We start from the raw sequence: 14,214 nt of genomic DNA, 5'->3' as shown, positions 1-14,214 counted from the left end.
TATAGGGAGAAATGTTCACACTCCAATATTTGACTAGGGCAGCCCAACGATGACTACATTAACCACTCCCCCGCCCCCGAGAAGCTATGCTATAAGAAGTGGCTCACACAACATGTTCTTCCTCTTCCCAAGCAGCCCAGGGGATTCCTGTGCTACATCCGTGTGGACAAACATTAACAAGTAAAGCACACAGTGCCAGCTGGTGAGGCAAAGGTAGTAGATCTGGTAAGGAAATCCACCTAGTGCTGCTCCTGCAATTGGCCTTAAAAGGCATGGACTTTGCAGAACGATGCAAAAAATTGCGTGCCATAGTGTTTGAATACTCTGCATGGTGTAGCTTCAAGAGATGGTGAGTGATGACCACTGGAACTGGTAGTGCAGAAGACAAGGAGCCAGAGAGGATGACACAGAGACAGCTGATTATCGTTTTTTCCCATCCTCCTCTCTTCTATGTTCCACAATGGCAACACTGAGACTAAGGAGGAGGAAGCAAACAGCTTGTACTATCCCCTGGACTGGAAAGAAAGCAGGCAGATGGACTGGTAAGAAAGCAGGCAGATGGGGTGCTGGCTGAGGTTAGCTGGATAGGGCTCCATTCACCCTCATGGTCCAAGCCCTGAACTGATTTCAAGAGACTTGCTTTAAAAGTATTGAGAATTTACACATTCAAGACACTTTTGATATTTTCTATTGTTTACATGTTCATCAGGCATTGTGGTACAAAAAGATATGCATGGGAGACAAGACAGAGGCAGATTTAGGGGAGCGCAAGCGGTTCAGTCACACAGGGTGTTGAGCTTTGGGGGGTAATGCAACTATGATGTAGAATGGAAGGCGGGGGGGGGGGACACCCAAATTTGGTGTTGCACAGGGCACCACCAAAATTTGAGACCCGAGGTCTCCCAATAGGCAAGATAAACACCAGACCTGAGATTTAAAAATGTCAGATGATGACGTTGACTCAGGGATTCTTCCTGTGGGGATTATTTCCTGTGAGCAAACATCTTCCCACTACTGCCAACTTTTTTGGAATTTGGTAAGATGAGAAATGGCATCACATGATTTGAAATAATAGTTGATCTTATCCCGGTAAGATTCAAGACTGTCCTAGTTAAGTCAAGAGGTTTATAATTTGGTGGAGAGTGGAAATGCATAGAGGAAAACAAATACCTAAATCTCTGATATGCTTCTCTTTCTGAATGAGCCAAGTCACTTAATATTTTATAACAATTAATATTTACAACAAATTGCAAATAATGTATGTCTAGTACTGATGCCTTGCAGCAGACTTAGGTTCTGAAATCCAGTTTATGTAACCTATTTCCTCTGCTGTAAAGCTGCATCCTTTTCCTGTGGGGTTCTACACTCCCATTTCACTTTTGAAGATTTTTAATTACATCATGTTACACAACCAGGAGCTGAGAAATAAATTTGTTGCGTTCCCTTGCAAAAAAAGAAGGACACTGACCGTGGGGGTGGGGCCGACAATTTGCATCCTTCACCCATGAAACTTACTTTTGAGAAAACCCACTATTTGGCTCCAAGTTTACACAAAATCCATTATATAATGAGCTCGAAAGGTTATCTGTGCCTCAGTAAATCTGTTTCCAAATCATAGGATGCAGTCTCGAAAAGTCTGAGCATGCTCAGAAAACCCATCTCATTTCCCCCCTCCCCTCCTCCAGCTCCATCTTTTTTTATAAGCTCGAGGCAGAGAGGTAACTTTCGGTCAAACCCAGATGACTTCAAATCCAGAATGATGTACATGACAAAAACAAAATAAACCCCGCAGTTCTAACCAGCCTGTACCTGCAAGATGACAACATTGAAGCCACAGCAACTAACAGCCCCCAAAGGGAAGAGAAATTGTCACTGAAGCTTGCGGGGAAAGATGCATACAAGTAAGTTGCCACGCTATACGAAAAACAACCTCTGCAGGTCAGCTGTCTATAAATATAGAAATAAACCCCACCAGAGGCATCCATTCGAAACGGAAAGCAATAAAACAACAGAGAGATTCCTTACCAAAGCAAAGGAAATGCTGAGGCTGCCAATCAAGATTGATTAATTCCTGAGAAACCAAACTCCGGGTCCCCTTTTCCTTCCCATTCGGTGGATCAACACGCAACTAATTAAAGCGAGGGTTGATCCACCCCAGCAAAGCTCCGATTAAAAGAGGCAACCACTGACCCAGCTTTAGCGCCGGCTCTGGGTCACTTTTGCAGAAGTGTCCCTCCTCCTCCTCGTCCCCCCGCCCCTCTAGCTGTAATGAATTAACTCGTCGCTTTTGACCCGCTTGGTATTATCTCCTTCGCTCTTTAAGCGTTTCTGCTTAGGAGGAGCCGGCCAACAGCTGGGCTACGTTTGATCTAGATAATGGGTTGCTCTTGGCCCCAGTTTCGTTTGTTTTCAACACAACCCACAACAACACAGAGAGCAAGCCACCAGCCCCCAAAGAGGACAAGGCGAGAGCAACGTCAAAGACAGACATACTGTAACAGTTCAAGTGTGGGGGATTTGGGGGGGGGTGCTGTCCCTTCAAAGTCGCATACTAAGCTCAGGTTCTCCGATTCCACCTCCTTGCCTTCACACACACACACACACACACACACAAATGCCCACCCAGGACTCTCCCTCTCGCCGTCTTGTCCGTGGGTCATTCAGAGCAGATGGTATATGCAAGCAAGTCAAGGGCCCTGTCATGGCCAGGGAAGGGGCGCAGGGTCAAGATCGCTCTGCGCAGCTGTGCTTGTCCCACTCCTACGGAAGCGAAGGGGCGCCCAACTTACCAAAGCGGTGCCCACTGAGAAAGCGGCCATCAGGCATGCCATGTGCCCCCGGAGGCTGCAACCAGCGCAGGAGAAAAGATCAGCAGCAGGAGGAGAAGCACACACAAAACAAACCGCAAAAAAAAGGAGAGAGAAGGAGATCCAGAGCAGCTGCAGCAGCCTGAGAGCGAGGCGTCGCGGCTGGGGCAAGATCGACTGGAAGCAGCACCTAAAAGAAAGGAAAAAAGCACGAGAGAGAGAGAGAGAGAGGAGGCGGGGCCTCTCTGGGTACCGGCTGCTTGTTTACTTAGCCTGCCCTCTCTCGGCGTCCCACTGGCTCTCCCTCGGCTCTCCCTCGTTCCCGATTGGCTGAGAGGCAGTCGGGGGCGTGGCTTGCCTCTTGCCCGTAAACGTGCTCTTGTTTTCCTCCTGCCCTGAGCGGCGTTGCGTGGCGTTGGCGGGGCCCTGACGGGCTTCTGGTGCCCCCTTACTTCCTTGACTGCCGTTTCCAGACCAGAGAGACACGGGCACTTGGGGTGGACAGAAGGATAATAGAACTAGAGAGTGGCAAGGGACCCTCAAGGGCCATCTAGTCCAACCCCCTGCGATGCAGGATTCTCAGCGAAAGTATCCAAGACATCTGTCTTGGATGCAACCTCTGCTTCAAAACCGCCAAGGAAGGAGAGTCCAGAACCTCCAAAGGGAGTCCACTGCACTGTTGGAACAGCTCCTACTGTCAGAAAGTTATTCCTGATGTCAAGTCTAATGGAGCAAGGAAGCTCTCTCTGCTGCTGGGGCTTAGATTCCAGAAGAAAAGGTGCTGGGGCTCAAAGAGATTTCTGCTCTCTATCCCCACAGTGTTACTGACTCCAGTCCTAGAGGTTGTGCTGCGGTTACCCAGTACTAAAGGGCACTTTGCAGATGCTCAGAAGCACATTTTCCTATCGTGCCAAGCTTCGTTAACAATAAAGAAGCAGCCCTATATCTTCTGAATGCATTCACAGGTAGAAGCTTGTCCCTGCTCCCCATTTCGCACCTTGTGACTGGGATGGACTGGTGCTTGGTGTGATTGTTCTGTAGTTCAAGCTTCTGGAAAATATATTGATACTGTTGGATGCCACCCTAATCTCTGAGCAGTGCAAGATTCCAGGAGTTCTGGGCACTTAAGCCCAGGGTTTGTGTTTCCAATGGAATGAAGCCAGTGGAGATTGTGGTGTGTTTGTGAGATATGGTTTATTTACAACCTAAGCCTGTGCTGGAGGGGTTCACAGCAGCAAGAGGGTCTTGCTTCTCTCATAGCCACAGCCTTTGATTCCAGCAGAAATCAGGCATGGCTCTGTCTCTCAGCTGCCCAGATTGCAGCTTTGCTTCCAGTTTCTGCCTCTCTCAGCTCTGGCCTTTGTCTTTCTGACTACCAGTGAGTTGAGGGAGGGGGGCCACCAGTTGCCCTCTGGAGCCAATCCACTTCCTTTGTTATCTTAACGGCCCATGGGCCATTACCAGGAAACTAACCTGGTTATTCCCAGGATGGAATCTGTGCTGGATCCAGGAATTAGAAGGGAGTTCAGGCATACAGCCTGCCCACCGCCACACACACAAACTCATAGCACTACTATCCAAATGTGACAAAGCTTTCCATTGCGCTGTAGAAAAATATCCTGAATCACTTCTCTTACACATTTTGGATAACAATTACTCAGCCCACTAAAGTATGAAAATTATTATTTTTTATTTATTTTGCTTCTGCTTTTAGCAGTTAAAAATAACACAGGCTTTCAAATCAAAGCATCATGCCTTGTACAGTGTGTGTGGACAAGAAAGTTTGAGAGGTAAGGCACAAACTCACTTGTCAGACAGGTGAAACAAAGAATGAAAAAAGTGTTAATACCTGATTTGCCTTTCTGCCATTTCTTGAATCTACTGAATAAAGAATTATGGTACCATCACAATATATTGATTGAAGGGAATTGCTGTTAAACTTAACTTCCTTTATCTGGGGTTGGTGGTGGTGGTGGTGGTTGGATAGTATTTAACTCAGTTTGCTTTTTAAAAAAATCCATTAAAACCATGTTTAGAAGCAATGCAAGCCTCAGCAAGAAAGGAAGTTCCCCCCTCTCTTTTATCTGCCTGAATAATCTAAATTTCCCTATTGCATTCCAAAGGAAGACTGGTGTTTAAAAGACAATAGGAGTGCAACTGCCCTTCACAACTCATCTCCTGCAGAATCTCAGGAAATTCTCACTTCCCTATTTTCCCAGCACTCCTTCCAAACATGTGATCTCAAAAGTCCCTTTAAGTTTCAAAAGGATTTCCTTGACAACAGAATTTGGGGTTCCTATTAGATGATTCACTTTTCCACAGAACCTCTGACAGATCGATAAGTGATTCATCTCTGTGTAAACCCCTGTGAAGTGTCAAGGATGCTAACTGCTACCAAATTGCACTTAGGGATATTGCAATGAAATTACGTAATCCACAACCTAAAAATAGCAAAGACTCTCCTGCGTTCCAACTCTTGCATTAACTTTGCAAATGGGATATGGGACAATTAGTAGACATTACCATAATGAAAAATTAAAGCTGGCATGCTGCCCTTAAAATATTGGTCTGGCAGTGAATAGGTGCAAAAGTTGCATACAGCCCTGGTGCTCTCCCTGTGATGCTAGCAAGTGACATGTTCTCATTGCTACAGTATTACAATTACCATTTAATCTTTTACCCTTGCATGTTCCTGTGTGCTTGCATATATTCATTTGCTACCTGTTTGTTCTGCCCCATCACCACTGTAATAATATGCAGCCTCCTGGCTTGAGCTAGAGAGGGAACTACAAGAAGCAACTTCAAATCATTTTCTGCCACAGGGTTGGGGAACTTCAGACCCAAGGGCCAAATGAAGTCTTCCATGCTTCTCACACCTTTGGATCTCTCTGCAGCACCCACCCTCTAACTGGCGCTGCTTTGCACTCTGAATGCTTTTGCCTAGCAGAAATGAATGTGTCCTTCAACTCTCAGAATGCCTCCTGCTTGCCTGGATAGAGGGGTGTAAGAGTGTGGGAGTCATAAAGCCATGGCAGAGGCTTGTAGTGCTGCCTGGTGCCTGCTGACCTCGGTGACCAGCATGTCTGTGCCTTGTGATGTATAGAATGTATTGACCTTAAATGGAGTTGTGTTTCCTTTGGGCAGTGATTACCTTATATGGTGATGGGTGTAGTAAAAGCCATGACCGGATGATGTAACGTGAGACATTAGCAGAGGGCCATGCTGGCTGTGAGACAAAGGATAATAAAAAAGAAGTTACCGGAGGAGAGAGGCAGAATGAGCTGCTCTCCACCCCTGAAAATGCTTGCTGTCTCTCTGTGTCTTTTTTCTATGCTATGCTAAGCACCATTTTAATGACGGCTGGTCTTCCGTCATAAGAGAGTGTCTGTAGGAAGTATCCTACAAAGGTAATGTTTGCACTCATTGTTCCACCCACTTTTAGCTCTGACCCATACCCATGTGACACTTGGGAGATTGTCCACATAGGAATTCAGCCTGTGGGCTAAAAATGGTTCTTCACCCTTGTTGTGCCATATCCACCTGAAATGTAAACATATGGAACTGCCTCACACCAGGTCAGAACATTATCTAGCCCAGTATGTCTATTCCAGCTGTTATATGTTCTCCAAAAGAATCCCCCCCCCGCCTTTACCACCCAAGATCTTGTCAATGAGGGATGCAGAGGATTGTGTGTTTATTAGGAGTAATTGGTCACAGCAATTTTAAGAGGACCTGTAAAAATAAATTTGCAAATTGCTGAATAAACTTGGAGAGCTTAATTTAAGTTTTGGAAAACGGGAAACAGAGAGGACAAAAATTGATAGGTTATCCCATTTCCTACGCAGCACACACAGCAACTAAGTAGAGGCTAGTTCAGGAATGCCCTCGACATGCAAATGAACAGGAAACAACTAATTGCAAAGGAAGCAGGGATGGAGCTGATGGGCAAGCCCAGTGGGACTGTATGCAGGTGGGCGGGGCAAGAGGCAAAAAGTGGATGAAGCGATGGATATGACAGTTACCTTTGTGAAAGGACATCTCTTGCAGTAAGTTCTGTTTGTTGGGGCTATGGATTTCAGGTAAGTGATTAGGAGGATTATCTACCCATCTTACCATTTTGTTCCTTGTTCTTCAGAGGCATTTATTTGCACATTTAAAATATTATACATCTGGATCCTCACACAAGCCATTTTTTTTGAGGGGACATCTGAGATTGTTCTCAGTTTTTTTAAAAAAAAACCCCACACATTTTAATGTTTGTTGTTTATGTTTTCACTGAATTTCATTTAAAAAAAATAAATCACAAACTTCTTGAGTACCCCTTCCAAAAAGCTGCAATAGAAAAAGATAGAAAGCTAAAAGCTCCTCTCTGTGCTTCTGATAATTGCATGGCAGTTTAGGCTTCTAAAGTGAATCTGCACCCACTTCTCTTCCAAGGTCTAAATGCTTTTTACAATTTGTGTTCCAAGTGAGTATTGTAAATGATGCTTTGATATTTTAACAATGAAAACACAGGGAAAGTAATTACTTAAGCCATTATGAAAGAAGTGCAGAGTGCATAATATATTGCCAAAAGTGAAAAGGGGGTAAAGGCTTGGGGAAAATACAAATAAATTAACTACCATGGCAACACATTTCTGGGGGGAAACACATTTTTTTATTATTTCCAATTCTTAGATTATTCTTTCTACTCCCAGGTTCTTGTTCAAAATAATGAATCTGTTTCACACTTGAAAATTTGTTTAACTTATCCATTGAAATTAATAGACATAACAGGGCCGGGTTTGATTTGGTCTCATGAAGGGCAATCCTATGCATATTTACTCAGATGCAAATTCCACTGTGTCCAATGGCTCTCAGTCCCTAGTCTGTGTGTTTAAGACTGCCGTCATGATCAGTGCTATTTTTCAAGAAAAAGAGGTGCCGAAACTCACAATAAACGCCTCCCTTGTTCCAGCATTGAAGTAAGATTTATCCACCTCCAGTCTCCTTAGTTTCTGTGCATCAAATGGGCAGGAGACGAATGTTGTCCACCTCAGGAAGTGAAATATCTCAGGTCAACCATAAACTCTGTCCATTTCTTTTTTACACTATATTGTCACTTCTGCTTTATCTGTCTAGGCAGTGTTTTCCATAGAACCACTAAGGTATGGAAGTAACAATGCCTTATCACCCTAGAAATGTCAAATCAGTGTACAAAAAAGGGCTATGAAATTAATGGAATTCAGGTTTGTGCATTTATAAGGATGTAATCCTGTTAACAATTTTCACATTGCTGTGCTATTTTTTCAAATAAGAAAATAATTTCTTTACAATTCTATTTATATTTAAGCATTTCTAGTTATAAGGAAGGGGTGGGAAACTGACCCCTCAGAAGTTTGACTATAACTCCCATCATCCCTGTGTTGGCTGGGACTAATGGGAGTTTGAGTCCCGCAGATCTGGAAGGTCGCAGGTTCCTGATTCCTGTGATAAATTAGGCTAGATTCTCACACTGAAATGAGGTGTCATCACAGCCTGAAAACAGCGGAATCATCTGGGATCTAATAACAAGAAGGCAGTGTTAAATAAAAGTTAGATTTATTTAGCATCACCACACGAAGTCTGTGGTATCAAAAAGAATAATAAAATAGCACTCTAATTAAGACATTGATTTAGCTTAGCTATCAAGTAGAGAGAAAACCTTTCAAGTAGAGAGAGAAGTCTCATAAGGAGCAAATACTTTTTTCTTTTCCTTAGCTGGCAAGATGCAAAATGTATTGTTTTATGTATATATGCCTCATCTTTGCCATCAGAGGAAGAGAAAATAGCTTTTGCTCATTAAAATGATCAGCTGATCAGTCAAGCAGACAAACAAGCCCATTAGAGAAAATGATAGACAAGTTCAATGGTGTAGACCAGAGTTTCCCAAACTTGGGTCTCCAGCTGTTTTGGACTACAATTCTCATCTTCCCTGACCATTAGTCCTGCTAGCTAGCGATAATGGGTGTTGTAGTCGAACAGCAGTCAGAGACTGAAGTTTGGGGAACCCTGGTGTAGACAAAGAAGAAGAAGAGGAGGAGTTTGGATTTGATCCCGCCTTTCACTCCCCTTCAGGAGTCTCAAAGCAGCTAACAATCTCCTTTCCCTTCCTCCCCCACAACAAACACTCTGTGAGGTGAGTGGTGCTGAGAGACTTCAAAGAAGTGTGACTCACCCAGCAGCTGCATGTGGAGGAGCAGAGATGCGAACCCGGTTCACCAGATTACGAGACTACCGCTCTTAACATGACACCACTTTTGTGAAGAAGAAAGCTTTAGAAGTGGTCATAAACTACTTATAGTTTAATTTCCATTCTACAAGTCAGTCAAATGATGGGTATGAGCTTAATGGGAGTCCAACATCCCCCATGTTCAAATCAGCACTGCATAGGACCATAGCAGTCAATCAAGAGAAAGTGGACAGGTACATCAAGGCTATTCAATGGGATTGGCTCAGATGTGGTGAATTTTTGGGCCAGCCCATTAGAAGCTTCCTTACAGAGTATCAGATCTTTGGCCTGTCTAGTCCAGTACAATGTACAGTGAGTGGCAGCAGCTCTTAAAGGTCTAGGGCCAAGGACTCTAGACCTGTTGCCTGAAAATGTTTAAGTGGATATGCCAGAGAGATAACCTCAGACCTTATACATATAAAGGATGAGCTCTATTGCCGAACAATGTTTTGTTGTTCAGAATTATCCACTCACAGTCTAGTTAAAGTCCTCCTAGATCTAGAAGCCTCAAAGCTGTGCTCAGGGGAGATTCTCAGTGTGTATGGTCAGCTCTGTCATTAGGCAGTGAGGCAGCTGCCTCAGGCAGAAATTACTTGGAGTTGTGAAGCAATGAGAAGGTGCTGAAGGACAGAGCTATGAGGGCCGTGCAATCTGCTCTGTATCCACTAAGTCAGCCTGCTGGCTTTTGTGAAAGATACTGTCCCATTGCTGGTGTTGCCTTTTGCCTCAGGCAACTAAATAATTGGGCCAGCCCTGCAAATATAGGTCCAGAAAATAGGGAGAATTCTGCCCTCCACCGAGACAAGCCAATGAGGACACTGACTGCATACATAGTCTACTGTTTTGCTGTCCAAGTAAGATAAAAGGCATGGGAACCTTCCAAGGATTTTTCCTGCCCGAGCCAAGTGACTTCTAATTTAAAAACTAAAAGGTTGGGTTAAGAGGTGTGTGATTGATTTTGTTTTCATAAAGGAAGCTTTGGACTTCGGATATTTTGGAAGCCCTTTCTGAGTATTATTGACTTTTCTGAAGTTACTGATATTGTTAGAGCCAAATGCAGTGTATTTCAGACTTCACCATTCTCCTCTTAAGAAGTAATGAGAATGCAAAGCTTAATGCACAATAACTAGGCTGCACTATTGAGCAGTGTGGCTCAACTCTAATTTTTCCTTCATACGTCATAAAGGCACAGAAGATGGATGACTCTGACTAAAACCCACAGGATTCTCCCAGAGATCAGTAGAGCTGATAATGAGTAGAGATGCACAACAGGGAAATAATTCAACATAAGATTTCTTGAATGATAAAAGGGAATGACAAAAATCAAGCAGTCTAATTAACATAGAGAATGCATTTAAAATACTTTTTTAAATTACTGAGTATTTTCAATAAATCAGGCTAATTTTTTTTTAAAAAAAGGCTCTGCAACATCTATTATCATCACTAGTTGCTGATTCAATATCTCCAAGTAAGAAATGACCACAAGCTACTGTAATAATGATCAGCAATCCAAATATTTGTATAATGCCTATAAGAACATAAAGAGAAATTAACATTTTAAGCACATCAAGAACTTTAATGATGTATCACTAATACTGTTTTGTATAATACAGTGGTACCTCGGGTTACATACACTTCAGGTTACAGACACAGCTAACCCAGAAATAGTACCTTGGGTTAAGAACTTTGCTTCAGGATGAAAACAGAAATCGTGCAGTGGCAGCAGCGGGAGGCCCCATTAGCTAAAGTGGTGTTTCAGGTTAAGAACGGACCTCCGGAACGAATTAAGTATGTAACCAGAGGTACCACTGTATTGACCTGCCAACCTCAAGTGTGCAGTGCTGATTGTTGAAATGAGTTGAATAAAAGTATGTGAGAACAATGCAAACCAGATGGCCTGGCTTTTGATTTGAGACACGGCAAGGCGAGTGGGCTGATGATTCAGGAGGCAGCATGCTTTCTTCTGAGTCAGGGTAAGAGCAAGACTCCAGGCCAACATGGAGGGGATTATGCTTTTGAAAGTACCACTTCTTTCCTTATTTAACAAGTGAAAAGCAGGTCCTTGGAGAAGAACAATATGCTAAAGTGTTCAGATTCTATTTTCCGACTGGTCCAGCCCCTCCCCCCTTAACACTACCATTTATCCAAGTAAAGCTTATTTACAATGTAAATCAGACAGAAGCATATCAGTTCAAATATACCTCATACAAGAGTACTTTAATGAATATTATTTATATTCCACTGTTCCTCCAAAGGCACCCAAGGCAACCAGCATGTCAATACTTAAACAATACAATGGAAACTTCTCAAAGCAGTTGAAAGCAACTTTCTCTGTGCGATACATGATGCAAAGAGTTTGGAAAAGAAATATAGCTCAGTCTTCAAGAGGCACGCTATTAGGATATAGCAGCAGCAGCATGTTATTTATGGAGCTTTCCTAACACAGCAGTGGAAGTACTGAGAGTTCCCAAATGAACCTACCTAAATAGGTTCACATTGTCATCCAATCCACCATCCTCCATATAAACTAAGGATGGGTTCAGCCGTTTGTAAATAGTTCTGTGAGAACGCTGCACCCACCCATGTTCTGCATGGACCACCACCACTTAAAATGAAGACACACATTTTATAACAGACTCCTGGCCCTCTAATGATCTTTGCTTGATCTTCTTGTGAATTTCCTTACATCCATTGATTGCCTCCTCTTTCCCTGTGCTCCTGACACTCTTTAACAGTTCAGGACTTTAAACAGACAGATGAGACTTGCATCAGAATGTTGTAGTGTAGAGGACTTCCTTTTCTGTGTGCCAGGAAGACAGACAACCATGCCCAGTGGCAGAGCCTCTGCTTTGCATGTAGAAGGTACAAGGTTCAATCCCTGGAATCTCCAGATCAGGCTAAGAATGTCCCCTGCCTGAATCCCTGGAGAGCCCCTGCAAGTCAGTGTAGATGGACCATTGGTCTGACATGATATGAGGCAGCTTCCCATGTCCCAGCATTCCATTGCCTCACCCCAACCCCTTTTTCATTCTACGCCTGTCAACAGGCATTTAGCATTCTGTGACCACTGATCACGCTCAGTCCTCTTGAGATGTTTTGGGACACATTCCCTTAGTCCCCTCCCAATCCCCCCCCCCTTTATACTTCTGCTGATTTGTCCTATTTTAGTTGCGGATATGCCTGGAAGTGAAAGGAAAGTCCAATGCTGTAAAGAAAAATATTGCATAGGAACCTGGAATGTAAGAACCATGAACCTGGGTAAGTTGGATGTGGTCAAAAATGAGATGGCAAGAATAAATATTGACATCCTGGGCATCAGTGAGCTAAAATGGGCGGGAGTGGGCAAATTCAGTTCAGATGACCATCATATCTACTACTGTGGGCAAGAAACCCGCAAAAGAAATGGAGTGGCCCTCATAGTCAACAAAAGAGTTGCGAAAGCAGTACTGGGTTGCAATCTCAAAAATGATAGAATGATCTCGATATGAATCCAAGGCAGACCTTTTAACATAACAGTAATCCAAGTTTATGCGCCAACTACTGGTGCGGAAGAAACTGAAATTGACCAATTCTATGAAGACTTACAACACCTTATAGAAGCGACACCAAAGAAGGATGTTCTTCTCATTATAGGAGATTGGAATGCTAAAGTAGGGAACCAAGAGATAAAAGGAACAACTGGCAAGTTTGGCCTTGGAGAGCAAAATGAAGCAGGGCAAAGGCTAATAGAGTTCTGTCAAGAGAACAAGCTGGTCATCACAAACACACTTTTCCAACAACACAAGATACGACTCTACACGTGGACATCACCAGATGGGCAGCATCGAAATCAGATTGATTATATTCTCTGCAGCCAAAGATGGAGAAGCTCGATACAGTCAGCAAAAACAAGACCTGGAGCTGACTGTGGCTCAGATCATCAGCTTCTTATAGCAAAATTCAAGCTTAAACTGAAGAAAGTAGGAAAAACCACTGGGCCGGTAAGATACAATGTAAATCAAATCCCTTATGAATACACAGTGGAAGTGAGGAACAGGTTTAAGGATTTAGATCTGCTGGACAGAGTGCCTGAAGAACTATGGATGGAGGCTCGCAACATTATACAGGAGGCAGCAACGAAAACCATCCCAATGAAAAGGAAATGCAAGAAAGCAAAGTGGCTGTCCAACGAGGCCTTACAAATAGCGGGGGAGAGAAGGCAAGCAAAATGCGAGAGAGATAGAGAAAGATACAGGAAATTGGATGCAGATTTCCAAAAAATAGCAAGGAGAGATAAGAAGGCCTTCTTAAATGAGCAATGCAAAGAAATAGAGGAAAACAACAGAATGGGAAGAACCAGAGATCTGTTCAAGAAAATTGGAGATATGAAAGGAACATTTCGTTCAAAGATTACCATAATAAAGGACAAAAGTGGTAAGGACCTAACAGAAGCAGAAGACATCAAGAGGAGGTGGCAAGAATACACAGAGGAATTATACCAGAAAGATATGGATGTCTCGTACACCCCAGGTAGTGGGGTTGCTGACCTTGAGCCAGACATCCTGGAGAGTGAAGTCAAATGGGCCTTAGAAAGCACTGCAAATAACAAGGCCAGTGGAAGTGATGGTATTCCAGCTGAACTATTTAAAATTTTAAAAGATGATGCTGTTAAGGTGCTACACTCAATATGCCAGCAAGTTTGGAAAACTCAGCAGTGGCCAGAGGATTGGAGAAGATCAGTCTACATCCCAATCCCAAAGAAGGGCAGTGCCAAAGAATGCTCCAACTACCGCACAATTTCACTCATTTCACATGCTAGCAAGGTTATGAGGCTCAAGCAGTATGTGGACTGAGAACTCCCAGAAGTGCAAGCTGGATTTAGAAGAGGCAGAGGAACCAGAGACCAAATTGCAAACATGCGCTGGATTATGGAGAAAGCTAGAGAGTTCCAGAAAGACATCTACTTCTGCTTCATTGACTATGCAAAAGCCTTTGACTGTGTCGACCACAGCAAACTATGGCAAGCTCTTAAAGAAATGGGAGTGCCTGATCACCTCATCTGTCTCCTGAGAAATCTCTATGTGGGACAAGAAGCTACAGTTAGAACTGGATATGGAACAACTGATTGGTTCAAAATTGGGAAAGGAGTACGACAAGGCTGTATATTGTCTCCCTGCT

General features: G+C 43.5%; 1 protein-coding gene across 2 annotated transcripts in view; it reads right to left on the bottom strand.

Moving 5' to 3' along the window:
• ABCG1 (ATP binding cassette subfamily G member 1) overlaps nucleotides 1-3,034 on the bottom strand; it is a 49,050-nt gene extending 46,016 nt beyond the window's left edge. Inside the window, exon 1 of one of the 2 annotated variants that reach the window (XM_079973179.1) lies at nucleotides 2,790-3,034. In XM_079973179.1, the coding sequence (XP_079829305.1) occupies nucleotides 2,790-2,831 (42 nt within the window). In that variant the 5' untranslated portion in view covers nucleotides 2,832-3,034. Of the gene's footprint in view, nucleotides 1-2,025; nucleotides 2,465-2,789 lie in introns of those variants that run through there. The other variant, XM_079973180.1, reaches the window with a different exon arrangement.
• Nucleotides 3,035-14,214: the final 11,180 nt, after the last annotated feature.

Source organism: Podarcis cretensis (assembly GCF_951804945.1).
Source record: "Podarcis cretensis genome assembly, chromosome: 4".
In the NCBI taxonomy this organism is placed as follows: domain Eukaryota; kingdom Metazoa; phylum Chordata; class Lepidosauria; order Squamata; family Lacertidae; genus Podarcis; species Podarcis cretensis.
The sequence above is the reverse complement of the archived record's forward strand: the minus strand, read 5'-3'. Positions and strand labels throughout refer to the sequence as shown.